Source organism: Toxotes jaculatrix, chromosome 22, assembly GCF_017976425.1.
Source record: "Toxotes jaculatrix isolate fToxJac2 chromosome 22, fToxJac2.pri, whole genome shotgun sequence".
In the NCBI taxonomy this organism is placed as follows: domain Eukaryota; kingdom Metazoa; phylum Chordata; class Actinopteri; family Toxotidae; genus Toxotes; species Toxotes jaculatrix.
Window position 1 is genome coordinate 16,097,996 of NC_054415.1, and position 26,754 is coordinate 16,124,749.

Below are 26,754 nucleotides of genomic sequence, written 5' to 3' on the forward strand. Positions count from 1 at the left end.
AGTCATACTTTAGCATGATCTCAAAATATGCCAAAAAAGGTCATAGTATAATAAGGCTTCAAAATAGGCCAAAAAAATCATACTTTAGTATGGCCTCAAAATATCATAAAAATGGTAATAGTATAGTAAGGCTTCAAAATAGGCCAAAAAAGTCATACTTTAGCATGATCTCAAAATGTCATAAAAAATGTCATAGTATAGTATGGTGTCAAAATCGGCCAAAAAAAGTCATACTTTAGTATGACCTCAAAATGTGCCAAAAAATGTCATAGTATAGTAAGGCATCAAAATAGGCCAGAAAAAGTCATACTGTAGTATGGCCTCAAAATGACATAAAAATAGTCATAGTATAGTAAGGCTTCAAAATATGCCAAAAAAAGGTCATAGTATAGTAAGGCTTCAAAATAGGCCAAAGAAGTCATACTTTAGCATGATCTCAAAATATGCCAAAAAAGGTCATAGTATAATAAGGCTTCAAAATCGGCCAAAAAAAGTCATACTTTAGTATGACCTCAAAATGTGCCAAAAAATGTCATAGTATAGTAAGGCATCAAAATAGGCCAGAAAAAGTCATACTGTAGTATGGCCTCAAAATGACATAAAAATGGTCATAGTATAGTAAGGCTTCAAAATATGCCAAAAAAGGTCATAGTATAATAAGGCTTCAAAATAGGCCAGAAAAAGTCATACTGTAGTATGGCCTCAAAATGACATAAAAATGGTCATCGTATAGTAAGGCTTCAAAATATGCCAAAAAAAGGTCATAGTATAGTAAGGCTTCAAAATAGGCCAAAGAAGTCATACTTTAGTATGGCCCCAAAATGACATAAAAATGGTAATAGTATAGTAAGGCTTCAAAATATGCCAAAAAAAGGTCATAGTATAGTAAGGCTTCAAAATAGTCCAAAAAAGTCATACTTTAGCATGATCTCAAAATGTCATAAAAAATGTCATAGTATAGTATGGTGTCAAAATCGGCCAAAAAAAGTCATACTTTAGTATGACCTCAAAATGTGCCAAAAAATGTCATAGTATAGTAAGGCATCAAAATAGGCCAGAAAAAGTCATACTGTAGTATGGCCTCAAAATGTCATAAAAAATGTCATAGTATAGTATGGTGTCAAAATTGGCCAAAAAAGGTCATAGTATAATAAGGCTTCAAAATAGGCCAGAAAAAGTCATACTTTAGTATGGCCTCAAAATATCATAAAAATGGTTATCGTATAGTAAGGCTTCAAAATAGGCCAGAAAAAGTCATACTGTAGTAAGGCTTCAAAATAGGCCAAAGAAGTCATACTTTAGCATGATCTCAAAATATGCCAAAAAAGGTCATAGTATAATAAGGCTTCAAAATAGGCCAAAAAAGTCATACTTTAGTATGGCCTCAAAATATCATAAAAATGGTCATAGTATAGTAAGGCTTCAAAATAGGCCAGAAAAAGTCATACTGTAGTATGGCCTCAAAATGACATAAAAATGGTCATAGTATAGTAAGGCTTCAAAATATGCCAGAAAAAGTCATACTGTAGTATGGCCTCAAAATGACATAAAAATGGTCATAGTATAGTAAGGCTTCAAAATATGCCAAAAAAGGTCATAGTATAATAAGGCTTCAATATAGGCCAAAAAAGTCAAACTTTAGTATGATCTCAAAATGTCATAAAAAATGTCATAGTATAGTATGGTGTCAAAATCGGCCAAAAAAGGTCATAGTATAATAAGGCTTCAAAATAGGCCAAAATAAGTCATACTTTAGTATGTCCTCAAAATGTGCCAAAAAATGTCATAGTATAATAAGGCTTCAAAATAGGCCAAAAAAAGTCATACTTTAGTATGTCCTCAAAATGTGCCAAAAAATGTCATAGTATAGTAAGGCTTCAAAATAGGCCAAAAAAGTCATACTTTAGTATGGCCTCAAAATATGCCAAAAAAGGTCATAGTATAGTAAGGCTTCAAAATAGGCCAAAAAAGTCATTCTTTAGTATGATCTCAAAATGTCATAGTATAGTATGGTGTCAAAATCGGCCAAAAAAAGTCATACTTTAGTATGACCTCAAAATGTGCCAAAAAATGTCATAGTATAGTAAGGCATCAAAATAGGCCAGAAAAAGTCATACTGTAGTATGGCCTCAAAATGACATAAAAATGGTCATAGTATAGTAAGGCTTCAAAATATGCCAAAAAAGGTCATAGTATAATAAGGCTTCAAAATACGCCAAAAAAGTCATACTTTACTATGATCTCAAAATGTCATAGTATAGTAAGGATTCAAAATATGCCAAAAAAGGTCATAGTATAATAAGGCTTCAAAATAGGCCAAAAAAAGTCATACTTTAGTATGGCCTCAAAATATCATAAAAATGGTCATCGTATAGTCAGGCTTCAAAATATGCCAAAAAAAAGGTCATAGTATAGTAAGGCTTCAAAATAGGCCAAAGAAGTCATACTTTAGCATGATCTCAAAATATGCCAAAAAAGGTCATAGTATAATAAGGCTTCAAAATAGGCCAAACAAAGTCATACTTTAGTATGACCTCAAAATGTGCCAAAAAATGTCATAGTATAGTAAGGCATCAAAATAGGCCAGAAAAAGTCATACTGTAGTATGGCCTCAAAATGACATAAAAATGGTCATAGTATAGTAAGGCTTCAAAATATGCCAAAAAAGGTCATAGTATAATAAGGCATCAAAATAGGCCAGAAAAAGTCATACTGTAGTATGGCCTCAAAATGACATAAAAATGGTCATAGTATAGTAAGGCTTCAAAATATGCCAAAAAAGGTCATAGTATAATAAGGCTTCAAAATAGGCCAGAAAAAGTCATACTGTAGTATGGCCTCAAAATGACATAAAAATGGTCATAGTATAGTAAGGATTCAAAATATGCCAAAAAAGGTCATAGTATAATAAGGCTTCAAAATAGGCCAAAAAAAGTCATACTTTAGTATGGCCTCAAAATATCATAAAAATGGTCATCGTATAGTAAGGCTTCAAAATATGCCAAAAAAAGGTCATAGTATAGTAAGGCTTCAAAATAGGCCAAAGAAGTCATACTTTAGTATGGCCTCAAAATATCATAAAAATGGTCATAGTATTGTAAGGCTTCAAAATAGGCCAAACAAAGTCATACTTTAGTATGGCCCCAAAATTACATAAAAATGGTAATAGTATAGTAAGGCTTCAAAATATGCCAAAAAAAGGTCATAGTATAGTAAGGCTTCAAAATAGTCCAAAAAAGTCATACTTTAGCATGATCTCAAAATGTCATAAAAAATGTCATAGTATAGTGTGGTGTCAAAATCGGCCAAAAAAAGTCATACTTTAGTATGACCTCAAAATGTGCCAAAAAATGGTCATAGTATAGTAAGGCTTCAAATTAGGCCAAAAAAGGTCATAGTATAATAAGGCTTCAAAATAGGCCAAAAAAGTCATACTTTAGTATGATCTCAAAATGTCATAAAAAAATGTCATAGTATAGTATGGTGTCAAATTATGCCAAAAAAGGTCATAGTATAATAAGGCTTCAAAATAGGCCAAAATAAGTCATACTTTAGTATGGCCTCAAAATGTCATAAATAATGTCATAGTATAGTATGGTGTCAAAATCAGCCAAACAAAGTCATACTTTAGTCTGGCCTCAAAATATCATAAAAGTGGTCATAGTATAGTAAGGCTTCAAAATAGGCCAAACAAAGTCATACTGTAGTATGGCCTCAAAATGACATAAAAATGGTCATAGTATAGTAAGGCTTCAAAATATGCCAAAAAAGGTCATAGTATAGTAAGGCTTCAAAATACGCCAAAAAAAGTCATACTTTACTATGATCTCAAAATGTCATAGTATAGTATGGTGTCAAAATCGGTCAAAAAAAGTCATACTTTAGTATGACCTCAAAATGTGCCAAAAAATGTCTTAGTATAGTAAGGCATCAAAATAGGCCAGAAAAAGTCATACTGTAGTATGGACTCAAAATGACATAAAAAAGGTCATAGTATAGTAAGGCTTCAAAATAGTCCAAAAAAGTCATACTTTAGCATGATCTCAAAATGTCATAAAAAATGTCATAGTATAGTGTGGTGTCAAAATCGGCCAAAAAAAGTCATACTTTAGTATGACCTCAAAATGTGCCAAAAAATGGTCATAGTATAGTAAGGCTTCAAATTAGGCCAAAAAAGGTCATAGTATAATAAGGCTTCAAAATAGGCCAAAAAAGTCATACTTTAGTATGATCTCAAAATGTCATAAAAAAATGTCATAGTATAGTATGGTGTCAAATTATGCCAAAAAAGGTCATAGTATAATAAGGCTTCAAAATAGGCCAAAATAAGTCATACTTTAGTATGGCCTCAAAATGTCATAAATAATGTCATAGTATAGTATGGTGTCAAAATCAGCCAAACAAAGTCATACTTTAGTCTGGCCTCAAAATATCATAAAAGTGGTCATAGTATAGTAAGGCTTCAAAATAGGCCAAACAAAGTCATACTGTAGTATGGCCTCAAAATGACATAAAAATGGTCATAGTATAGTAAGGCTTCAAAATATGCCAAAAAAGGTCATAGTATAGTAAGGCTTCAAAATACGCCAAAAAAAGTCATACTTTACTATGATCTCAAAATGTCATAGTATAGTATGGTGTCAAAATCGGTCAAAAAAAGTCATACTTTAGTATGACCTCAAAATGTGCCAAAAAATGTCTTAGTATAGTAAGGCATCAAAATAGGCCAAAAAAGTCATACTTTAGTATGATCTCAAAATGTCATAAAAAAAAATGTCATAGTATAGTATGGTGTCAAAATTAGCCAAACAAAGTCATACTTTAGTATGGCCTCAAAATATCATAAAAGTGGTCATAGTATAGTAAGGCTTCAAAATAGGCCAAACAAAGTCATACTTTAGTATGGCCTCAAAATGACATAAAAATGGTAATAGTATAGTAAGGCTTCAAAATATGCCAAAAAAGGTCATAGTATAATAAGGCTTCAAAATAGGCCAAAAAAAGTCATACTTTAGTATGTCCTCAAAATGTGCCAAAAAATGTCATAGTATAGTAAGGCTTCAAAATAGGCCAAAAAAGTCATACTTTAGTATGGCCTCAAAATGTGCCAAAAAATGTCATAGTATAGTATGGTGTCAAAATCGGCCAAAAAGTGTCATACTTTAGTATGACCTCAAAATGTGCCAAAAAATGTCATAGTATAGTAAGGCATCAAAATAGGCCGGAAAAAGTCATACTGTAGTATCGCCTCAAAATGACATAAAAATGGTCATAGTATAGTAAGGCTTCAAAATATGCCAGAAAAAGTCATACTGTAGTATGGCCTCAAAATGACATAAAAATGGTCATAGTATAGTAAGGCTTCAAAATATGCCAAAAAAAGTCATAGTATAATAAGGCTTCAATATAGGCCAAAAAAGTCAAACTTTAGTATGATCTCAAAATGTCATAAAAAATGTCATAGTATAGTATGGTGTCAAAATCGGCCAAAAAAGGTCATAGTATAATAAGGCTTCAAAATAGGCCAAAATAAGTCATACTTTAGTATGTCCTCAAAATGTGCCAAAAAATGTCATAGTATAGTAAGGCTTCAAAATAGGCCAAAAAAGTCATACTTTAGTATGGCCTCAAAATATGCCAAAAAAGGTCATAGTATAATAAGGCTTCAATATAGGCCAAAAAAGTCATACTTTAGTATGATCTCAAAATGTCATAAAAATGTCATATTATAGTATGGTGTCAAAATCGGCCAGAAAAAGTCATACTGTAGTATGGCCTCAAAATGACATAAAAATGGTCATAGTATAGTAAGGCTTGAAAATAGGCCAAAAAAGTCATACTTTAGCATGATCTCAAAATGTCATAAAAAATGTCATAGTATAGTATGGTGTCAAAATCGGCCAAAAAAAGTCATACTTTAGTATGACCTCAAAATGTGCCAAAAAATGTCATAGTATAGTAAGGCATCAAAATAGGCCAGAAAAAGTCATACTGTAGTATGGCCTCAAAATGACATAAAAATGGTCATAGTATAGTAAGGCTTCAAAATATGCCAAAAAAGGTCATAGTGTAATAAGGCTTCAAAATAGGCCAGAAAAAGTCATACTGTAGTATGGCCTCAAAATGACATAAAAATGGTCATAGTATAGTACGGCTTCAAAATATGCCAAAAAAGGTCATAGTATAATAAGGCTTCAAAATAGGCCAAAAAAAGTCATACTTTAGTATGGCCTCAAAATATCATAAAAATGGTCATCGTATAGTAAGGCTTCAAAATATGCCAAAAAAAAGGTCATAGTATAGTAAGGCTTCAAAATAGGCCAAAGAAGTCATACTTTAGCATGATCTCAAAATATGCCAAAAAAGGTCATAGTATAATAAGGCTTCAAAATAGGCCAAAAAAGTCATACTTTAGTATGGCCTCAAAATATCATAAAAATGGTCATAGTATAGTAAGGCTTCAAAATAGGCCAAACAAAGTCATACTTTAGTATGGCCCCAAAATGACATAAAAATGGTAATAGTATAGTAAGGCTTCAAAATAGGCCAAACAAAGTCGTACTTTAGTATGGCCCCAAAATGACATAAAAATGGTAATAGTATAGTAAGGCTTCAAAATATGCCAAAAAAAGGTCATAGTATAGTAAGGCTTCAAAATAGTCCAAAAAAGTCATACTTTAGCATGATCTCAAAATGTCATAAAAAATGTCATAGTATAGTATGCTGTCAAAATCGGCCAAAAAAAGTCATACTGTAGTATGGCCTCAAAATGACATAAAAATGGTCATAGTATAGTAAGGCTTCAAAATAGGCCAAAAAAGTCATACTTTAGTATGATCTCAAAATGTCATAAAAAAATGTCATAGTATAGTATGGTGTCAAATTATGCCAAAAAAGGTCATAGTATAATAAGGCTTCAAAATAGGCCAAAATAAGTCATACTTTAGTATGGCCTCAAAATGTCATAAATAATGTCATAGTATAGTATGGTGTCAAAATCAGCCAAACAAAGTCATACTTTAGTATGGCCTCAAAATATCATAAAAGTGGTCATAGTATAGTAAGGCTTCAAAATAGGCCAAACAAAGTCATACTGTAGTATGGCCTCAAAATGACATAAAAATGGTCATAGTATAGTAAGGCTTCAAAATATGCCAAAAAAGGTCATAGTATAGTAAGGCTTCAAAATACGCCAAAAAAAGTCATACTTTACTATGATCTCAAAATGTCATAGTATAGTATGGTGTCAAAATCGGTCAAAAAAAGTCATACTTTAGTATGACCTCAAAATGTGCCAAAAAATGTCATAGTATAGTAAGGCATCAAAATAGGCCAGAAAAAGTCATACTGTAGTATGGACTCAAAATGACATAAAAATGGTCATAGTATAGTAAGGCTTCAAAATAGGCCAAAAAAGGTCATAGTATAATAAGGCTTCAAAATAGGCCAAAAAAGTCATACTTTAGTATGATCTCAAAATGTCATAAAAAAAAAATGTCATAGTATAGTATGGTGTCAAAATCAGCCAAACAAAGTCATACTTTAGTATGGCCTCAAAATATCATAAAAGTGGTCATAGTATAGTAAGGCTTCAAAATAGGCCAAACAAAGTCATACTTTAGTATGGACTCAAAATGTCATAAAAATGGTAATAGTATAGTAAGGCTTCAAAATATGCCAAAAATGGTCATAGTATAGTAAGGCTTCAAAATAGGCCAAAAAAGTCATACTTTAGTATGACCTCAAAATGTGCCAAAAAATGTCATAAAAATGGTAATAGTATAGTAAGGCTTCAAAATATGCCAAAAAACGTCATAGTATAGTAAGGAGTCAAAATCAGCCAAAAAAAAGTCATACTTTAGTATAGCCTCAAATTTTGCCAAAAAAGGTCATAGTATAGTAAGGCTTCAAAATATGCCAAAAAAACTCATACTTTAGTATGGCCTCAAAATGACATAAAAATGGTAATAGTATAGTAAGGCTTCAAAATAGGCCAAAAAAGTCATACTTTAGTATGGCCTCAAAATGTGCCAAAAAATGTCATAGTATAGTAAGACTTCAAAATGTCATTTAATTTAAATGATATTAACCCATTAGGTATTGAACTAAATAATTTTCTTTTTTTGATACCCAGCCCTACATCATACATCAGCAGCTCTTCTTTCTTGTTCTAACTAAACCATCCTGCTCCTACTCTCAGCGCCTGAAGGTTCTCTACTCAAAGATCCTGGCATCGCTGCAGACCATGCCCCAGGACGCCGCCTACAGGAAGTACACAGAGCAGCTAGTCAACGATCGCTTCAACCATGTCAAAACGGTTAGTGATGGACTGTGGTGTGTGTGTGTCTGTGTGTGTCTGTATGTATTTATTTATGGATACACCCTGTGTAGTATTAAAGATGGAGGTTGGGCTGATGAGAACTTGTGTCTTTATAGGAGCCTGATGTTGAAAAGCTGGAGAAGAAAATAAACTGTGGTCAGATTGAAGAAGTCATCTTCCAGGTAGGTCAAACATTTACACACACACACTTAGTCAAACTTACATCTATACACACACACACGTCTGTATTTATGTACAGTACCAGTCCAAAGTTTGGACACACCTTCTCATTCAGTGGTTTGTCTTTATTTTTATTACGTTCATACAGAAGACATCCAAACTATGAAGGAACACATATGGAATTATGTAGTTAACAAAAAGTGTTAAACCAACCAGAATGTTTTATATTTTAGATACTTTGAAGTAGTCACCTTTTGCTTTGATGACAGTCACCTGGAATGGTTTTCCAACAGTCTTGAAGGAGTTCCCAGAGGTGCTGAGCACTTGTTGGCTGTTTTGCCTTCACTCTGCGGTCCAACTCCTCCCAAGACATGTCATTTGGGTTTAGGTCAGGTGATTGTGTGTGAAGCAAAAGGTAAAATATAAAACATTCTGGTTGGTTTAACATTTTTTGTTAACGACATAATTCCATATGTGTTCCTTCATAGTTTGGATGTCTTCCGTATGAATCTACAATGTAAAAAGTAATTAAAATAAAGAAAAACCACTGAATGAGAAAGTGTGTCCAAACTTTGGACTGGCACTGTATACATAGTCATACATACACACAGATATACTACATAGCCCCTGAAAGAATAGACTGAGACTGTGCTTGTGGATTTGAAAGAGTTTATTTGCAAAAGAACCACCAAGGTCATAACAGACCTGACATTTATACATTGTTGTTACCATCACAACTTGTTTGCAGAGTCCGTTTCTCTCTCTCTCTCTGACAGTAACAGCAGCAGGAATCAATCATCTCTCACTCTCAACAAAGTGAATAAGTGTTTTTCCCAAACGTCTAACTCTTCATTTAAGGCAGGACATGTGACAATGAAAGCAGAGTTTAATCAAAGAGTCACTGAATGTTACTAAATGCTGTTTTTTGTGTGTGTGCAGGCAGAGTGTGAGCTGGCTCTGTCCAGGAAGATGTCCGAGTGGAAACCATGGGAGCCGCTGATAGAAGAGCCTCCTCCCAACCAGTGGAAATGGCCCATCTGAGTACACCTGTGTATACTGCCCCTGTCATACTGTGTGTGTGTGTGAGTAAGATCAATGCTTCTAATGAAGTAATGTACAAATAAAAGTCCTGCAAACATTTCCCCATTATTCTACAGTCATTGATTAACCTGTGATTGATAATAACAGATATGTACAAACACTCTAACGTGAGACAGTTACATGTTTACAGCAGGAGAGTGCCCTGTTCTTATCCCTTCTACAGCTGTTGTACCACCCGAGTAACTGAGCTGAACCTCTGCAGGCCACTTCAGACCTGAGCAGGTTCAGGAAATGTGGAGCTTTAATTTGTTAAAGTTGTTTCTAAATATCCCATGTTTCCCTACACAATAAAGGCCCTTCATTTAGTCACAGTAGTAAAAAATAACATGAGTCTAAGCTGAGCTACAGCTGCTACAGTCAAGTTACTCTGTAAACAGTAGGCTTTATGTAGTGTGCACAGAGCTGGACATAGGCTCACATTACTCTCTGATGTGGTCAGAAGGAAGCTGTTCAGATACCGTGGCGTCTGCAGCGGTGTCATCCTCAGGCTCTAACGTCCTGTGAGCCGCTGGTGGCTCTCTGCAACAACTGGAGCATGATGGGATAGATGGGGGCGAACTCCTTCCCCTGTCGAGCCCTCACCGACTGCACATAGGCCTCCAGGGCGCCCCTTAGAGGAGGACAGAGAGAAAACACACATCTCATTTAGTAAACAGGAAGTCAAGAGCACACAGAACAGGTTTTCAAAGTAAAATTTACCTTTACATGGAAATAACCATCTAATAAAACATCCTACTAATCATGGGCATGTGCTGCTCACATCTAAGTGCTCAGATTGACCACATACATACCTAAATACACACTTACATTATTAACTCTGTACTGAAACACTATTCTCTTTCAGCTGTGAGACCAAATAAAGTCAGCTCATTATCCTCTGTGCTGAACCATCAATACACCCAATGTTACATGAGTCTGTGAACTGCAGTGAGCTACTACAGCCTTTCTAAGGAGGACAGACAATACATAGTTGACCAGCAGAGGCTGATGGCTGACTGCACATTACTCATCATGGCCGTGCTCTCTGAGATAAAGCTGATTCAGATCACCTGCTTCTCAAGGCTGCACAGGATGTTTGGGTGTCAAACACTGAACGTACAGAGGAACTCTATGGGGGGGGGGGCCTTTAACTGTGTGTGTTGTCTCTATGAGCTATGAAGAAAGTAAGAGGTTACCTGATGAGGGTGAGCCGGTCTCTCTCTGAGGGGTGATCGTCTAACCACTGGGAGTAACGGGCTATGGACCACTCTGCTCTCTGTGGGGGAGAACACCTCTTTTAGTTGTATAGTCTAAACACAAATAGAGTGTCCATACAGCTATGGTAAAATGAGGATATGTGTGTGTACAGACCTGGTGAGGTGACTTGAGCTCAGATGGGGCTCTGGTGAAGAGGAAGTGCAGCAGGGTGCTGTAGGGGATCAGGTCTCCCACAGCTGGACTGCTGGCGATGAGCTCACTGGTCTGAAACAGCAGCGGCCTGCGACACAAAACAGAAACGTACTGGAGTCCTGGACAACAAGTCAGGCTTAAAGCAAGCTTTTAACTCCAGATCATGTAAACCTGCAGAGACGTGACAATGCTCTGATCAAACCCATCAGCGTGCGATGATTCAGTCGCAGGCGCGGCTGCTGCAAACTCTGACATTAGATTTGGAGTCGGCGGCTGACTAGAAACCCTGTTAATGCAGGGAAGCACCAAATTCACGAGGTCGTTTTTTACGACGTGTGAATGAAACACAGCTCAGTTCACCTCAGATCAAAGAGCTGCCTCGGACGCTCCACTGTCATGTGACAGCAACCCGAACAGGAGCGAAGGCCGCTCAGTGTTCTGTGGTTTCAAGTTGATTTTTATCGTGTGAGTGTATCCATCTAAAGACTGATTAGATATTTTTGAGCAGGTAAATGTGATATTAGGGTCTGGGCTAAAACACGGAAAACTACAGGTGATGTTCTAGAAAAGTTAAAGGTTCAGTTCGCCCAAATTCACAATCACACAGAGTACACACCTGAAGGAGCGCAGCATCCTGTAAGGTTTCCCCAGATCAGACACTCTCCTGCACAGAGGACCTACGGCCATCTCCATCTGACGCACAAACACACACACACACACACACACAAACAAACAGACACGTGTGTTTCAGTCTGCTGAAAACATGACGCCATCACTGTGGGATATATATATATCGTTTGTCAGCCGTCCTGGAGAGGAGCGGTCCGAAAAAAAGGGGGTCTTCCTCACCTGTGCGAAGTCGGCGGCCAGCCTCATCTTGCCTCCCTCTCCCAGCGGGCGCAGCAGGCTGGCGTGGCGGATGAACAGCTCGATGGCTCTCCGAGCGATGGCCTCGGTGCTCTCGTAGATGAAGTCGGAGCACTGGATGTGTCGGAAGTAGTCGCTCATCACTCTGGAGATGAAGCCCTGCAGCTCCTTCATGTAGAGGGAGCACGGAATGTCGGGCTTATCAGGGCTGGACAGAGGCCTGCAACACACACACACACAAACACACAAATTACACACCAGTGACACATTGAGTGTTTAATTCTATTAATGTTGAAACCCAGCAAGGAGCTAAATGTAGTTCCTGGGTGTCTGAGCTCCTGGACTCATTTCCAGGGTGTGTGTGGTGGGAACAGGGTACGTGTCGCTTACCCTGAGAAGTCTTCCTGGTGCAGCGTGATGATGATAGCCTCTATGGAGTCGCTCACCGACTGCAGCAGAGGCTGCACCGCGCTGCTCATCAGGGCCTGCACCCCCTGAACCACAGACACAAACAAACAAACAAACAAACAAACAAACAAACAGAGTCCTGTGATCTATCAGGTCTGGAAGAATGTAGAGTGGGGGAAAATAAGAACAAACAGAAGGAGAGATTCTGACCCTGAATCCAGACCAGACAGCTCCTACTGTGATCCACGAAGACCAGATCACATGAACTACTGCTCATTACCTGTGACTTAGGGACTCCCTGTTCCCATAGCAACTAGAGCAGGCAGGTGAACAGTAGGTGAATATATACGCACACACGTATATGTATGTATGTGTGCATGTACATTTAAGTGTGCATGGGATGCTGCTTCATAGTGCTCTCATCTGCACGCACATATATAGAAACGAGGTTTGATGACTTATTTACTTTCGAGATATGAGAACGTTATTAGCTATGTGTGTGCTAATGAGAGCACTATGAAGCAGCGTCTCCAATACCACCTGAAATCTAGTATCTGTCCTTCTTTGAGTCTGTGTGTAATGAATGATTTATGTCTTCAAATAAACAGACAAGCGCAGACAAATGTCTGAAGTAAACCCGACCTTTTGAAGCTCGTGTGTGTCATGAGTCTCTCGGAGATGCATGCAGACCAGCTGCAGAGCATTCGCTCCGTTTGTCAGTGAATATGAAAACAAAATTACTGCAAATCTTAGACCATCATCTTAAAAAGGAAGCGAGTGAACATCCAGCCACCTGGACAGGAAATCCAGCTTTAGGACAAGTCTTCTTTGTCATACAGCAGATGAAACGTTAATAATAATAATAATAATAATAATAATAATAATAATAACCTCATTATATAATGGCTCCTTAGTTCTGTGACATGACTGTAATGGTACAACATACCAGCTACAAACCAGGGCTAACCACACAGTACATGGGAACAACACCATTAACCATGTTGACAGTGATAGAAAATTACTGGACTAAAAAAAGCTTCTGTAAACACATCCTCAGAAAAAAAGACTGAGACTTCAACTAAATCAAAGCGTGTCCCTAAATTAACGTCAGTGCTGAGCTGAGCAGAAATGACACATACATTTAAAAAAAGGAGGTCTCACACACTTGAATAAAAGGCTCCACTGAGAATTTAATCAACTGTGCGGCTCCCACTTGTCTAATTCACAGTGATGATGAAAAGATGTGAGCGTCAGGTCTTTTGTAAACTGTCAAGAAGCTCCATTAAAATAATAAAATGATATGCTCGAGTTAAGGAGAGTGATAGAAAAGTCCTGGATCTGCCTCTTTAACCGGATCGAGACCAAAATTTAAAGAGTTCCTCTCCATGTCCCATCCCTCCACCAAGTTTGGAGCAAAAATTTTTTGCCTAATCTTGCTGACAAACTAACAAACCCACACACAGACTCAAGTGAAAACATAACCTCCTTAGCGAAGGTAATGACAAATAATAAATAAATAAATAAAATTTTTTGCCATAATACCTCCAAAGATGAAGACAGAGCCTCTGCAGCAGCCCGTGGACAAAAACCCAGACCTGAGATAATCTGAAAAAACAAAACACAGGAAGACAAAGGTAAATGAATGAACTGAGAAACTTTCTAGTATAACATCTTTCATACGTAAAATGCAGCTCTGAACATTATAACGTTAAATTTATAGCAGCTTTATATGAGACAGTAACTGCCTGTCCATACTTGTGCCTGAACTGCTGGGGACATTTCCATCACCTGAGGTAAAGTTTGGGAGCACACAAGCATGGATAGTCCCATCTGCATGGAGGTACTAAACTACAGAGCTGTGTAAGCTAGCGATACAATTTTTAAATCACTAGTGAGACAGAAGAGACAGGAGACAGGAAGTCAAAGCAAAGGTGCTAATAATAGCCGATATTTACATGTTGATGTTTAAATTGCGATTGGTCCTCATTTCGTTTCATACAACCCAATTGTAATGCTTATTTAACAAATTGGACTGGGGGACATCAGCTACTTGGAGACAGATATGTCTCGCCTGCTATGAAATGTTAAACTATGTGTTGTAGTACAATTCAGCTGAGTGAAAGCATGTGTAATGAAAAAAGAAATGGACCAAATCTAGAACCCTGTGGAATACCAACAACCCTGGGTAAGAAACCAGGACGAGGGCCTTTCAAGAACTACCAGCTACATGTTACAACCTAAGAAAGGAAGACACTAAAGAAGTTCCTGAACTACTTAAATACAGCTTTCTTCAGGATCTTGCTGCTGATTGGTGGATTTGAAACAGGTCTTTTCACACAGTAAAACGTTTAAGCCTTGAGGTTAAATATTTAATGCTGGAGTAATCTGTTTTTTTTTTAAAATGCTATTAATCAGCCGGGCTGCTCTGCCTGAACATACCATACATCTTTAATGGAAGGGGCTGAGAGAACACACACACACACCACACACCATGGCTGCTTCTCCTTTCATCCCCCTCTAATCTCCTTTGCTTCCTTTCGCATGTGCTTGTGTGCCATTTGACATCTCTATGCGTTAGAGACGTAATTCTTCACTCACACACTCACACACTCACACGGTTAGAGCAGTGTGTGTGCTACTTTGTGTGTGTGTATGTAGCTAACTAATCAACCAATTAATACACGATGGTTCAAATCTGTTCTCAAAGACAAATTAGCCAATGCAGCTGCACACAAAGACGCACAAAACCAGTTTTCTGTAACTGTGTAAAGCTGATTAAACACACACAGAGAAACACAGAGAAATAAGGCTCTGATAGCCTGCAACCTGCTGGTGTTGACTAGTAGCTTCCATTTGTCTAGATGCTACCGGATCCTGTATATTTAGCTGTGATGAAGATTCAACATTGTGTATATCACATTTTTTTTTTTTTAAATTTGAGAACTCAGTCTTATGATTACAACAAATGTATTAACCAAAATGTATTTTATACCTGATGTTTTTGTAAAGTTTATTAAGAGCTTTACAATCACTGTGCTATAGTATTATTTCTCTATAGGCTGATCTGTGACAGGAAGTGAAGTGAATCGTCATTTCTTGACTGAAATTGTAAATCTGCAGGTGTATTTGTTCCTTTTTTTTTTTTTTTATTCCTACCTTGGCGACGGCCTGCTGCAGACGGTAGAGGGAGTTGACCACAGCAATGTTCCTCCTCTGGCCATCCGTTAACGGACCAATCACCTGACTGGCATCACCCTGAGTACACAGCTGCAGACAGAGGGAGGTACGATGAGACGGTGTATGGTTTCTAGACGGGATTGCAGTTTTGAGGATGAGCTAAATTCAGCAGAAATGGTGAAAATGGATGCTTTTAAAAAAAAAAAACAAAATACAGAGTTTTAGAGTTGCCCCAAAATGCACACACACACACAGACAGACACACGGTGCTGTACACACCAGCTGTTCAGACTTGACACAGAAGAGCTGGACGGTCTTGGCAGCATTCTTGGCCACAGCCAGGGACAGATCTGGATCTACCGACGCTACATTCAGCTCACTGCAAACAAAACACACAAACGAATCAAACAGATTTTCCATTTCAGTTATGTAACCTGGCTAATTACCCACTGCGAGCTGTGTTCATAGTTAAATTGTAGCTTCTGTGCATGATGTCTTTTTTTTTTTTTTTTTTTTTTTTTTAAATCAATTATGATTCATCTCATATGTCTTTTAAATATAACTGCCAAATATACATGTATCCTCAGGTTAGAGGGAGACTGCTGAGAAAGATCAACATTTTCTATATGAATTAATTCATTTTTTATTAAATGGTACTGACATTAATATGTTTAACATCCAATTACTGAATGTGCCTCACACATTAAAGGCTGTTGTTTTTTTTTGTTGTTGTTTTTACGGCAGCATGTTACAAGCCAGCGGTGCACTAAAAAATTTGAACAGTTGAAGGTTTTAAGTTTTAAGTAAAGGCCTCAGCATGATTCATAGATGCTTGTCAGATCGTCACAAAGCATCTGAAAGCCTCTTTCTGGGTGGGAAGCTGCATCTTACTGTTTTTTTTTTGTTTGTTTTTTTAACTTATCAAAACCATCAATCCGTAATCGCTATTTACAATGGGCCCAGTGTAATGTGCTAGAAAGTGGGAGGGGTTAGCTCCTCGCTCTCAAGCTCTCTTATGTCATTCTTCACACAACTACTGTCAACTTTCTGTGTGAAAATAAAATGCTCTCGAGAAGAGACACGTGTGCTGTTGTCCACATTTTTAAGACTAATGGCCGGATTTTTTACCCTCAACAGCGACAAACAGCTGTACTGCTGAGAACTTAAGAGTGACATTAGCAGGAAGTGGCACTGTAATCCAACGCAAGAAGATGCGATTCTGACATGGAAGCCAAAAAATTTTATGTTTTTATGTTGGAGTGAAGAGGAAGAAAACCTGCACCATATTTGATGTTAGCAGGGGTTATGTCCCAGTTGAGTGGAAGGAAGGACCTCTGAGGAGACATGAGCCAGGATGGACTGTACGTTACCTGCTGATAGTCTTAATGATGCTGTCCAGCTCGTCGTTGGAGGGCGGGTTGCGGCCGCCCATGGGGAAGACGAGGTTGATCGGATCAAACAGGCGAGAGAGGGACTTGGAGAGGTAGGCCGCCTCGTACGGCTGCAGGGAGTCCTTCAGGGCCTTCTCTGGGCTGCGCGCACACGCACATACACACACAGGCACAAAAAGATTAACACAACATCAAGAAAGAGGCAGGATGGCGACGCCACACGACGCACAAAAAGATCAGAGACTAGCGTCGCTTTACTGTAACGTAGCCTTTAAAAATTCAACATGGTGTACTGTGATATATATAATCTTTTTACTCTCTCAAATAATAAGACATATAATGTCCTCTAATGGGCTAAATGATCAGTGCTGATATTTATTAATGGAGCACTTAAACCGCTGACATAAATGGAAGTAAAATGCCCCCGTGTCTCATTCATCCTATTCAATGCAGACAGGATACCAGAGGAAATGGACTGCACTTATATAGCTGGAAGCATTTATCTGGTCTAATTGACCACTCAGAGCGCTTTACATGACAAGCCATTCACCCATTCACAAAAACACATGATCATAAACATACACACACACACTGATAGCACAGTTCGGGGGTTCAATATGTTGGATGCAGACTGGAAGAGCCAGGGATTGAACCACTAAACTTCCAATTAGTGGCCAACAAATTGAGCCACCTCCTGAGCCACCCTGTGTGTGTCTGGTTTTGTGTGTGTGTGTGTAATCTATTCATCGTGATTACATCACTATGACAGCCAGACTGCACTGATGTCTGTGAGCAGGCTCACCTGTAGTCCTGTTTGCCGTGCGTGAAGAGGTCCTGGCTGTCCGTCTCGGCGGCCGTGATGTCCAGAGACGCGTCCATCCCTCCACTGCCGGCCAGAGCCCCCTGCAGGCTGGCACTGTACTGCTGCAGGCGGCGCCACAGCTCATTGTACAGCCGCAGCAGTTTAGGATACTCGCCTTCGAACGCCTGCTTCAGGAAGGATGAGGCTAGAGAGAGAAAAAAAAGACAGAGGCAAAGGAGGTGAGAAAACATTTGCCTACATGTGACAGTTTTGAAGAACACAAAATTAGGTATCAGTATAAATTAGGTATACTTCAAGTCACTATGTTCATTTCAAAAACTGGTTAAGAAAAGAAAAGCTTTCACCACTACAAAATGGGGACACTGGGAGGAGGAGAGAGGAGGATGGAAATAAGTGAGAAGTGGAAACAACATTTCATCTCAGACAATTTTACAGCACGTCCACCAGTGATAGAGACATGGAAAGGTGAGAAAGAGAAAACAAAAGAAGACTGGTTTGACTTTTTAGGTCCTCAGAAAATAGCCAGAGTCCCCCCTTCATTGACGTTTCTGCCCACTGATCTACACTCAGGTCACACTGCATGTCAGGACAAAAACCAAGACATCAAGTCCAAGGAACTCTCTGAGGACCTCTGTGATAAAACTATAACTGGCTGGAAATGGATCACATCAAGATTATAAAACCAGTTCTAAAGCCCTGAGTGTTCTCAGGAGAACAGTGGCCTTAATAAATGCGAAAGGGAAGAAGTCTGGAACCATCAGGACTCTTCCTAGAGTTGGCCATCTGGCCAAACTAAGGAACCGTGCGGATCAGTAATCAATGAGGTACCCTCTGGTTCCTGTTAAAGACGTAAATATTAAAAAGCATTTCACAAATATACAGTTTTAATTTTTTTTTTTGTTTTGGAAAAAAACATTAATGTCCTAAAACAGCTGGGCGCTGTACTTTTTTTTTAGCAAACATTATTCAAACAGGAGGAAAGAGAGCATTTGCCAGGACCTATTTTCAGCAGAGGATGAATCCACATTTGGTGCTCTAGTGAGTATTTCCAGGAGCAGGAAAGTGCTGTGTGTGTGTGTGTGTGTATATATATATACAGGGTTCCTACACATTTGAAATGTCAAAATTCCATACTTGTTCCAGACTTCTCTATAAAAAAAAAATCTAATAATTTGGGACGTTTGAGTAAATAGATGTGTATCATGTAAATAAATTATGGAATTTATGGTTTGTTTTCATTATTCTGAATATATATGCCATTATGTCACCAAATAATTTCCAGAAGATTATAGCTAGGTAATGTAGCTCATACAAATAAATAAATAAAGACCAAACCCAGACAAATTCAAATCACAACCGCCGCCTCCCCCATGTTGGAGATGTCAAACGATTTGACACAAAGTCTGCATTTAGCTTTCTTTATCCATTTGGGATCCTTATCCAACCAGTCTTTATATTTGGGATTTATGAGCCAGTCGCTCACGGTGTGGGCATCAGCCGTCTGTGGAAGCAGCAGTGAAACTTGATGACACCTGGGCGGGCCAATGGGTTGGAGGAGGATAAGAGTAGAGGGCCGGGCATTCAACTTGTCAATCTACCCAAATGTTTTCTGGGACGCGTAGTCATGGATCTATTATATGAACGCATTGCTTGTTTTATACAGTCTATGACGCATAGCCTACAGTGTCCTCTCACACAAACATTTTAGCTGAGCTGCTAAGGGCCTTAAAAACACAATCAATCCATTTCTTTTTGTCGATATTCATAATTTTATGTTTTAGAAAACAGAACACTGGTAATAGTCTTGGAAACATTTATATTTAGGAACCCTGTATATATATATATATATATATATATATATACATGAACTATGATCACTTTTATCATTTAAGCAGCCATGAAGGAAAGGAGTGAGGACAAGAAAAGGGAAACTGAGGACAGTCAGTCGTACACAGGCTTATACAAACATTCCTCCATATTACTTACATGTTACCAGAATAAATTTCATCACTATATATCTCGCACACACACACACAAAACTACACTCACACGGCATGACAGAAACTGCAGGGGTTTTTTTTTTCCAGGAAAGTGCGAGTTTGAAGCCAAGTATGTTAGCAAGCAGCCAAAAGCGCCTCTCCTGTTCTCACTTTGTTATTCCCCGCAATCAGACGACTCTCTACTGAAATGCCTCCATATGATGTGTGAGTGTGTGTGTGTGAGAGAGATAGAGAGAGAGAAAGAAAGAAAGAGAGAGAGAGAGAGAGAGAGAGATATTATTGTTAGCATAATGAAGCCTTTCTTTCCTCTGAGTCCACTCCTTACAAAGATTCACTTATCCACCTACTATTCCTTTATTTATTCATTCTGTGCTTATTTTTCGTGCTTTTCATTTAGTGCTTTGTTTCACGACTGACTATGGAGCTACTCTGGTTAGAGGGAGAACAAGACGGGGATGATTAGGGAGGTGAAACAACAATCGGTTCCAAAATTGCTCGATTCCTGAGAAGCACTTAGCTCCAAAATGATCAATTTCTTATTGAGGCACAAGATTGATGTCTGTGTGCTGCAATCACTGGCTTTAACGTTTAACACTCACACACACATTTGTTTTCATGTTGGGACCTCAGCTACAGCAGAAAGGAAAAAGATGCTGGAATGAGTTTCACCCAAACTGTTCACAAGGGCAAACGGACTACATTTAAGAAAAAGGTGGCAAAACCACCAATATGTCTCAAAAAAAAAAAGTTTGGCACTGCATGTTATTAAATTGGAGGAAAGTGTTGTATGTGTCCCTCCAAGTCGGTGCGAGAGCATCAGTGAGCTAACGTTAGATCCACACGGGCAGCATGAGCAGATATTTTCCACTTCTTGAGTAGGAAGACACATAAATAAATATCTCTCCAATTTCTAAATCAGTAGGTCTCAACCATGGACTTATGCTGATATCACGGGGAGTCAGTGGTGGATTTTTAATTAAGTTTCACACTACTCACAGCTCCTGACAACAGAAACAGAAAAAAACAGAGAAATGGAAACAACTATATTATAAACCTGGCTGCATTAAAACAGAGTGTGTACACACACCTACGGTGTAGAATAGCTGCCACATAAGAGCCTGAGTGCAACACGTACGATTTTTTTATAATGTGAAAAACCTCCAGGAAGTGTTGAGTTTATTGGCAGTAACTTTACGTCAATCAACAACAACAGAAACGTGGAACGACTTCAATGAATCAGAAACTGGGTTATTTGTCATTTTTGATTGGTTGCCAACCTCAACATGGCCCGGGTTTGACCTCACCTGAGCCTGCCAGGTGGGCACATGCCCGCGAGAGGTGAGGGTGGAGGAAGGAGAGAAAGCGCACAGCTCAGCTCTTGTCAAGATCTTCGTCTTTGAAGTGTTGAGGTTTAGTTTCTGCCTGCAATCTGTTGGTTTCACCCCAAATGAACTGAAACCAGCAATGAGCTCACGGCACAGTTCTTACAGTGAGACCTGAGAATGTCTGGTATAACCACACAGAGTGAAGTCTGCATCCTCTTCTCTATGTTGTGGTGGTAGTAGCTGGTACAGCCTTATAGGTCAGAGGCAATAAAATCCCCTGGACCGAGGAAACAAACCATTTTACCAGTACTACTTGCACTGTGACACTATCTGGCAGCCCATTAGATATTTACCATATACTAAAATAATTCTTTGGCTTTCATAAAGAATTGATTTCTTATCATTGATTAGTTTTAGAATACAAAACACAGAAAGGCCCTACAACATTTAGACAGCTTGGTGCTGAGGCTACACCTAGCATGTCGTAACGTCAGCAGTGATCAGCGCTGCCACTGTCACAGACGCTGTTACACATCTGAAGTGGAGTGTGAGCTGTTATGTACCAGGTGCAGACAGCTGCACTGGGAAAAAAACCGAGACGTTTGAGACATGTGACTGAAAGCAGCCACGCTGTCATACACGTCTCCACCACAGTTAGACAACCAACAAAACTGAAATAAAACTCAAAGGCCCCCAGTGTCATTTACAGTAAAACATGTAAATGAGAACAGCTTCATTCACAGTTTCCAACCATGTCCTCAATTTTGCAAATGGCCCATACACAATCCAGACATATATTAGACTTTGTTAGACTATGTCCAGGAAGCCCATTTTTGCTACTCTTTACTATTGTATGACTTTTAAAACCAATATGAGATCAATCTTTAATTTGACTTTTTGATTTTGTAGCTTTGCCAAGGTTAGAATTGTCATTGTGTGTTGATGCGAGTTGCAAGCAGCGTCTCGATATGAGGCCTCTGTGAGCTCCGATCACGCCGTGAACAGCAAGGCTGTTCATTACTCGCGGCCCCATTGATTTCCTGCTGTTAACTGAGCTCTTGTTACAGCCTGATGATTATGGCCCACTAAACGAAGCCTCCCACTTAGTTGTTTGTGCTGATGCAACAGTTATCTACAGTCGGTCTTGAAAGAAGCCTTAAAGACTCACTTCCTTTGACTAATTCATTTTGTGCTTTGATATTTAAACTTTCAGGATCTTACGGGGGGGGGGGGGGGGGGGGGAAGACAAGGACCAATCTTACCTTCAGTTGCTCTGTGGAACTCCTCGCTAAGGGTGTTGGTTACATCAGTCCAGAAGGTATAGAGGATATCAGGCTGACCATCCTGTCATTAGGCAGAGAGAAGAGAAGCACACTTATTATCTGAAGTCCTTAGTAGGTCTTCTGAGTAGCGCGAGCTGGCGAAGTGATGGGAAACACTGTCTCCCTGATCAGCTATTGCTGTTGTCTGATTGCCTAGAATCCCCCTGATTATCTTGCAATTACATTTGGACCCGTGTGAGACTTAAGACCGTCATTTACATTAATATCAGTACTGAGGCAGTCAGTGTATATACGTCTGCATGAAAACTGAACACACCAAACCTGAAAGCCTGTGAAAAACTGCTCTGTGTAACTTGTTGTAGAGAAGAAAAAGAGCAGTAAGTGCTGTCGCATAGGCACAGACAGCAACACGCAAACACAGCTCAACACACAGAGCCTGACTAAAGGAAAGTGCTTTAATTATTTAATGGGACTGGACATGTGTGCCTGCGTATTGTCCTCCAAACCTCCATTAGAGAAGCCTGCTGCAAGGTCTGCTGCCCAGCTGCCTGACGCCCCCCCACCCCCCGGTATCCACTACACCCTCACTGCCTCTACCTTCTGCACCTTCACTTCTCACCTCCGGTTTTCTTTCTTAATGCACCAACTACAGATGTTTTTTTTTTATTTTATTTTACCTTGGATTCAGATCTAAAGAAGGGAAATCATATTGCTACAGCACACTGTGATGTTTAAGACTAAAAAGTTCTTTCAACTTTGTGTCAACTGTTCTGTTTGTCCCTTTCCTGTCTGAGCATGACAATGCCCCCAAACCAAAAATCAGTCATTAAAACAAATACTGTTGGACCTCACTGATGCTGTCCCTGCAGCAGGTTCAACATCTGGTGGAAAGTGTGAAAACAGAAAAGTGCAGGCTGTGAAAGAAATAGATGATTTCCCTTTGTTTTGGATACATGTGTTCACTTATCGCACGTGGCTGGAATGTTGTGGTGTCCACATACTTTAGGCCATGCAATTTAGTTATTCTTTTACTATAAAAGATTTTGTCTAAAATTGTTTTAGCGTACAGGACCTCAAGCAAGATGTGAAGCAGGCTATTTCAATTTGTAGGGGTTTAATAAATCAGAGATGTATGAGGGGAACCTGACCACACTTTTAGGTCTAAGAAAGCAGCGGTAACATCAGAAAATCAATCGTAAAACTGACAGGGAAACCAGAGCCTGGCAGCAGGGACTGGAGTAATACAAGCTCCGAGTACGGAGGGTGTTAATAGCCTGACAGCTGCGTTCTTGCATTCGCGTAGTAGCACGGGAGATATTGCTCCTGCTGAGAGCTGAATGAAAGGAGTTTACAATTATCAAACCTGCGGGAAAAGAACTTCAGGTATGAAAGATCTTCTACGGGTCTGTTCATCATGTGTAACATCCTTGATGCTGTTGCTGCTTGACAAAAGAAGAGGGAGTGTTTTTTTTTTTTTTTTTTTTTTTTTGTTGTTGTTGTTGTCTCTCCTTGTAGTCCCCAAGGAGAGACAACAACAAAAAAAGCGCACGCAAGTGTACTAACCTGTGTAACTATGCATAAAAAAGCCCTAGGGATGGGTGTAACAGCTATTTCTGAACTTGAGGGTCTGTGTAGTTACGCTCCGCTACACCCCCCAATTCCATTATACCAAATTTCCTCCCCATAATGACTTACAGCTCATTTATCACAATCCACATTTCAGGTGCCTGCATGCGTCTCTTTATCTGATGCTCCTCCTGTGTACAGACATAAATTCGATCATATGTTTTGATGCTGTGACAGCTAACCGCCACGGCGACGTGTCTGTTCGGTGGTTCTTCTGTGGACACATGGCGCTGACAGTGCAGCTGCACTGCTGAGGAGCCTTGCATTTAGACATGTCATTAGGTCTCCAACTAACACCTCCATCTCTGGGTAATTGGTGAGAGCTTTGTTTCCATAGTAACAGTCTCCCGCTCTGATTTGTACGACTAGGTTTCTGTGGAGGTAAGACAGTGAGAAGCTGATGACGGGCATGATGATGTGTTAATGACTGCCGTGATTACTACTGATACTACTACTGCTTTTTAAGTGAGCAGGCCCGAGGGGGCTCACAGCTGTTGTTGCTGTTTTTGTCTCTTTCTATCTTTCTTTCTGTTTTTGCTTTCATCTGAAGAGAGCTGCCTTCCCATTCACAGAAAGTACAGCACTTAACATCTAACAATAATTGGAGAAATCAGTCTGTCTGTCTGTCTGTATTCCGATTTTCTCGATAACTGCTCATCTGATTGACCTGGCGGGCGCACTGCTGAGGACCTAAGGAAGAGCAGTGTCGACTGCGAAGTTCTTTAGCTGAGCGGGGTTCTCGAGACCTGGACAATCTACACCGTGACCCAGACACTATCAGAGCAATCAGCCAACTTCACCACAAACTGCTCTACATTGATTTCAAATGTATCATAATACCACATTCAAACATCCATATGAAAACTGAAAGAATTACTGGTTGTAGTGATCATATAAAGTGACCTCTTTCTCGCACAATTCCAATGTAACGGATGGATCCACAGTCCTTGTCCTGTGTAACCACAGAACCAAAGATATTGTCTTTTTTTTTTCTTCTTTCTTGTCCAAAACTGGCACCTACATTACCCACAATACAACCCACCCACAAACGGTTTGGCCACAGATTCCGGTGTGTTATGCTAGTAGCAGCTAACGTAGCCTGGAGCCTCTAGCCTGATGCAGAGATGAGGAGCGAGCTACAGAGGTCTTGTAAACTCACTTCTTTCTTATCAGACTCTGGAGCCACAAAAAAGCGTATTCAGCCTTTTTCCACATACACAGCAGAACATGCCAACACCTGGAAACACACTTATACCGTATACCAAACCCAGAGCAGTGGTGTCCACCCACCTTGCTGATCTCATCAATGAAGCACACATGAGTGACGGGGTCTCTCTTCTTCATCAGGACCTTCTGCAGATGCTGCACCTGTGAATACACAGCAGAGAACACCACATACCTAATTCATCAGCCCTGCTTGCTGCCTTGCTTCTCGTTTTAAATGTGTGACTCAACCCTCTGGATGTGTGGTTAGTGGGTCTCAGGTGGGTCTCAGGTGGCTTACCTGTCTGCACGCAGCACATATCTGGTCCATCAGTTTCTCCAGGTTGGTCCACAGAGCAGCACGGAAAGCTGCTGTGTTCCCTGGTGTCGGCAGCACTGCTCTGCCCGGAGCACCTGAGGGGGGGAGGGGGGGGGGGGCAGGGGGGAGAAAATCAATCATTATGTATCATATCATCATGCCATCCTTCCCCATTAGCTCACATTTCCAGCTGATAAAGTAGAAGGACATTAGAAAGCATTAGTCCAGTGCTATTCCATATTTTTCTTACTGACATCAAATCTCATAATTTTCAAAAAGGGTTCAATGAAGTTCCTAAACAAGCCGATCACTGCAGTTTTCAGTAAACTTTGCTCAAACAGGAGAAACAGCATTTGTTGGGGACTATTTTCAGCTGTGGATTAATCCACATTTGGTGTTCTAGTGAGTATTTGGGGCAGCAGGATGGTGTCTGTGGGACTGAGACAAAATAAACTACAGTGTGTGTGTGTGTGTTCATGGTGATGGAGAAACATGTCACCCAGTGCAACAGTGCGTCTCACTGATGTGTTTTCTGGCAGTAAGAAAAAGTATAGCGTCACCGGACTTATCCTGAAAGATTTTTGTTTTTAAACAGATGAAGACACATATACCCTTTTGCTCATTTCATATTTTATAAAGCGATACAATCCTTAAGACTGGCCTTAAAATGCCCGCGTAAGAATCCTTAACCTAATCAGGGCTGGTTATCTGAAAATACTGTGTGCGTTAATTAGAACAATGAAGTGGCTGCTACATCAGAGCCATGAAAATAACACACGCCCTGCAGCCAGAACTGACTATTCTCTGTGGCCATGGTATAATAATCTATTTTGGATCAAGCCAAATGATGAACTAGGTTAAATTATAAAATGAGGACAATGTAGTGTGTGTGTGTGTGTGTGTGTGTGTGTGTATGCTTAAATACTTGTAAGGACACATGACCACATCCTCCTTGGGCCTCACCTCTGGGGTTGGCTGGCTGTGTCAGACCCTTGATGTCTAGAGCACTTGTGATGTTGTCCTGTATGGTGGTGCGGTAACCCCCCACCACACTGCTGATGGTCTCTCTTAAACTTCCCAGATTATAGAAGACCTGCAGGGCCGTGCCGACCTGGGTCGGGTTCTGGAGAGGCCAAAAGGAGAGAGAAAGAGAGAGAAAGAAAGAGAGAGAGAGAGACAATCACAGTTGGCATTTGTCTATGGTGCTATTTTTAACAGGATGAGATCAACTTAATGCGTCTGGTTGTTTCACACACCAAACTCTCGCTTTGCCAGCAAGTACAGAGGTGACAGCAGCAGCTAAAAATATACCTTACATTGATTTAATGAGAGAAAGCTGTGA

The 26,754-nt window shown here is 39.4% G+C and overlaps 2 protein-coding genes across 2 annotated transcripts in view; one reads left to right on the plus strand and one right to left on the minus strand.

Annotated features, from left to right (window-relative positions):
* The window catches only part of ndufa5 (NADH:ubiquinone oxidoreductase subunit A5), a 31,501-nt gene extending 21,861 nt beyond the window's left edge, over nt 1-9,640 (plus strand). Inside the window, exons 3-5 of the mRNA XM_041029918.1 lie at nt 8,201-8,317; nt 8,437-8,502; nt 9,440-9,640. Of these exons, the coding sequence (XP_040885852.1) occupies nt 8,201-8,317; nt 8,437-8,502; nt 9,440-9,541 (285 nt within the window). The 3' untranslated portion in view covers nt 9,542-9,640. The remainder of the gene's footprint in view (nt 1-8,200; nt 8,318-8,436; nt 8,503-9,439) is intronic.
* Nucleotides 9,641-9,763: 123 nt separating this feature from the next.
* The window catches only part of cog5 (component of oligomeric golgi complex 5), a 48,130-nt gene continuing 31,139 nt past the window's right edge, over nt 9,764-26,754 (minus strand). The window contains exons 8-22 of the mRNA XM_041029917.1: nt 26,376-26,535; nt 25,395-25,507; nt 25,181-25,258; nt 22,244-22,325; nt 17,636-17,840; nt 16,813-16,974; nt 15,722-15,821; nt 15,422-15,532; nt 13,808-13,870; nt 12,248-12,351; nt 11,840-12,077; nt 11,607-11,683; nt 10,952-11,078; nt 10,777-10,856; nt 9,764-10,211 (exon numbers count right to left, since the gene is read on the minus strand). Coding sequence (XP_040885851.1) covers nt 10,085-10,211; nt 10,777-10,856; nt 10,952-11,078; nt 11,607-11,683; nt 11,840-12,077; nt 12,248-12,351; nt 13,808-13,870; nt 15,422-15,532; nt 15,722-15,821; nt 16,813-16,974; nt 17,636-17,840; nt 22,244-22,325; nt 25,181-25,258; nt 25,395-25,507; nt 26,376-26,535 — 1,827 coding nt within the window. The 3' untranslated portion in view covers nt 9,764-10,084. The remainder of the gene's footprint in view (nt 10,212-10,776; nt 10,857-10,951; nt 11,079-11,606; nt 11,684-11,839; nt 12,078-12,247; nt 12,352-13,807; nt 13,871-15,421; nt 15,533-15,721; nt 15,822-16,812; nt 16,975-17,635; nt 17,841-22,243; nt 22,326-25,180; nt 25,259-25,394; nt 25,508-26,375; nt 26,536-26,754) is intronic.